Below are 3562 nucleotides of genomic sequence, written 5' to 3' on the forward strand. Positions count from 1 at the left end.
CACCCCCAGTCCTGAAAAAGGGTTACATCCGAAACGTCGACTTCCCCACCTCCAGGCCTGCTGTGTTCTTCCAGCTTCCTCCCTGTGTAGACCAGGATCGAAAGCAATTTTTCCCAAAAGTGACCTAACCAATGTCCTCTACAGCCGCAACATGACCTCCCAACTCCTGTACTCAATGTACTGACCAATCAAGGCAAGTGTACGGTGAACACTACCCTGTCTACCTGACCCTGGGGTGTTCATTTCCAACTGAGAGAGGAGCCCTGGTTTGGTTATCTCTTACCAGAAGAGGTCAGCACCTCTGACAGGGCAGCACTCCCTGTTGTGAGGCGCACCGGCCAGGACTTGATCTCTGGGTGAGCGTTTGGCTTTGGCAAGAGTGCACCCCCCCCCCCCAAGCGAGTCCCACCCCGACCGCGCTGGGCGTGGTTTGCAGCGGAGGGCTGGGGAGTTACTGTACAGTCTGCTCGGAGGCGACCATGCCTGGTAAGGCAGCATCCAGTGAGAGTCTCCTTTCCGCTTTCTGCAGGAGAACCGTAGCATCACCATCAGACTGAGGAAGCGCAAGACCAACAAGAAGGTGGAGTGGACGAGCGACACCGTTGACAATGAGCACCTCGGCCGTCGTTCCTCGAAGTGTAAGTGGCTCGCTCACAGGCTATTTAAAGTTTCCAGTGTCGAGGGGGCGATGTGCCTTCACTCCCGAAGGGGCACACCAAGTCCCATCTTGGCTCCAAATCCCAGGGGGTACAGCCAAAAGAGAACCTTCCTATATTTTAACACCGATTCGGAATGCACTGCCTGAAACGAACATATTCAGCAATAACGCTGTTTTTCCGAAAGGGAATTGGGTGAACACTTGAAGGGGCCACGTGGGTATTTGGGGAAGAGCATTGGAGGGGGCTTTTAACTTCACACAGTGAGTTGTTGCTGGCTTAGCCAGTATCTATTCCCAATCCCCGACTGGCCCTGAGAAGGCGACGGTGAGTTGCCATTCTTACAGTGTGAATGTGTGCACAAACCCCACTCCTGCCCTTTTGTATGGTCTGGCTGCGATCAAGGTACGTGACCTCAAAGCAGGGAATCCCGATCTCCCCGGACAAAAGGAGATAGAAATCGAGGAAAAAGTGTGTTTCTGTCGAGGGTTAGGTGGTAAATACAATGGAGAACCGAGCTGAGTATGTCGTGCTCAGGAAGACGCGGGAGAGAAAAGGCAAGGAAGGGAATTAGAGAGGGTTTATGAGAAAAGACTGGCCCAGTGCTGTAAGGGCAATCCCAAAGTCTTGAGGAGGCACATAAATAATGAAAGGAGTGGGCTGAGCAGGTACCATACACACCAAAGGTTGTAGAGTGTTACAGATTCACGGACTAGGGACGATGCAGTAGGAAGCCATTGTGCTGGCACGCAAACAGACCAGTCCACGCCCAACACCATCCCAAACTAATCCACTCCTAGCTGTCTGCTGCTGGCCCATATCCCTCCCAACCTTTCCTGTTGATCTACTTGTCTTTTGAGCGTTGCGACTGTCTGCCACAGCCTCCAGACGTTCATTCCACACACGAGCCCCCACCCACCGTGTAAAAAGAAAAGTTACCCCATACGTCTGTCTGAAATCCTTCTCCTCTCACCTGTAAGAATAGTCTTCAAGTCCCCACTCGAGGGAAAAGACACCTGCTGTTCACCTTATCTACACGTCTCATGATTTTGTAAACCTGTGTAAGGTCACCCTTGTCCTCTCTCTCTCGCCCTCTGAGCACTTTGACTTTGTAATTTGACCCTTGGCCTTTTGTCCCTTATCCTTGCACATTATTTCTCTTTGATTAATGGCCCCTGTTGAATGTGTCGTTCGAACCTGCTCCCAACACACATTCAGACCCGTACTATACACTTGGCGCATTTATTTCGTTCTCGTCCTGCGTTTTGCTTCTTTTGCAAATCACTTGAAACCTACGCGCGCTCTCTCTCGATCCTTTCGTGAGCAAGAACGGTTTCTCTCTGTCCAGACCTCCCGCGAGTTTGCAAACCTCTTGTCAAATCGGCCTTCTCCTGTCCCAGGAAAACAGTCCAATCTCGCCTCAACTGAAGACCCCTATCTGTGGGATCGTTCTCGTAAACTCATTCCAGTGCATCTCCGTACACCCAACAGTGTGACAGCCAGACCCTGTGTACAGTATTTCACACTAACTATTAATTTGAGAGCTTACAGGGAAAGTGTGGGAGAATGGCACTAATGTTTATTTGGAGGGCTAGTCCGGACACAATGGGCCAAGTGGTTAATTTCCCAAGCTGCATATGCTTTGCAACAGGTGAATGAAAGAGAGAGAGAGATAGATCTCTGGACTGAATCTTGTCAGTTTGTCTGCTGCTGAGCCCCTCGTTCATGCCTTTGTTAGCCCTAGACATGATTGTTCAGGCACTCTGCTGGCTGGACTCTCACATTCTTCCCTATGGAAAACGTGGGATCATCTGGAATCCTACGCCCACAGTGGTTTTCAGTCGATCAATGTGTTTGCTTCTTGTCTGTTTTAACACACACCCCAGTCACGTGCTCTGTTATCTCATTAAGATGACTCAAAGCCGAGAGACAGATTTTTTTTTTTAACCAGTAAAGGGATCAAAGGTTACAGGGAGAAGATGGGAAGCTGGAGTTGAAGATTATTAGAGTAGCTACAGTCTCATTGAATGGCAGAGCAGACTCGATGGGCTGAATGGCCATACCTGCTGCTATGCCTTATAGTCTCATTCCCCCCCCCCCCCCCCCCCCCATTATCTCTATAATATCCTCCAGGCCCCCCACAACCCACCAAGATACTAGTCTTCATCAAATTCTGGCCTCTTGACCATCCTCTGTTTTAATCACGTTTATTGTCAGCTGTCTCAGTGCTCACCCAGGGACCTAACCTCTGGAATTCCCTCCCTAAACCTCCCTATGTTGCTTTCCTCCTCTCAAGTCTGTCCTTTTCCTCTGTGACGAAGCTTTTGGTTATCATTTTGTGGCTCGGTGCCATGTGTCCAACATCTCGAGAGCGGTGGAAGACTCCTCTATTCTTTCACGTAGATGTCTACGTCTCTATCAGAGGTGGTTTTTGTTGCCTGGCCCTTGGACTTGGAGAGACTTGTTGAGCCATTTCAGAGGGCAGTCTAGAGTCGTAGAGATGTACAGCACAGTAACAGACCCTTGGGTCCAACCCGTCCATGCCGACCAGATATCCCAACCCAATCTAGTCCCATCTGCCAGCACCCAGCCCATATCCCTCCAAACCCTTCCTATTCATATACCAATCCAAATGCCTCTTAAATGTTGCAATTGTACCAGCCTCCACCACATCCTCTGGCAGCTCATTCCATACACGTACCACCCTCTGTGTGAAAACGTTGCCCCTTAGGTCTCTTTTATATCTTTCCCCTCTCACCCTAAACCTATGCCCTCTAGTTCTGGACTCCCCCACCCCAAGGAAAAGACCTTGTCTATTTACCCTATCCATGCCCCTCATGATTTTATAAACCTCTATAAGATCACCCCTCAACCTCTGATGCTCCAGGGAAAACAGCCCCAGCCTG

General features: G+C 50.1%; 1 protein-coding gene across 1 annotated transcript in view; it reads left to right on the forward strand.

The window, feature by feature from the left end:
* ppp1r11 (protein phosphatase 1, regulatory (inhibitor) subunit 11) overlaps positions 1–3562 on the forward strand; it is a 7868-nt gene that overhangs the window by 2265 nt on the left and 2041 nt on the right. The window contains exon 2 of the mRNA XM_043678046.1: positions 530–638. Within this exon, the coding sequence (XP_043533981.1) occupies positions 530–638 (109 nt within the window). The remainder of the gene's footprint in view (positions 1–529; positions 639–3562) is intronic.

This window comes from Chiloscyllium plagiosum, chromosome 37, assembly GCF_004010195.1.
Source record: "Chiloscyllium plagiosum isolate BGI_BamShark_2017 chromosome 37, ASM401019v2, whole genome shotgun sequence".
Taxonomy (NCBI): domain Eukaryota; kingdom Metazoa; phylum Chordata; class Chondrichthyes; order Orectolobiformes; family Hemiscylliidae; genus Chiloscyllium; species Chiloscyllium plagiosum.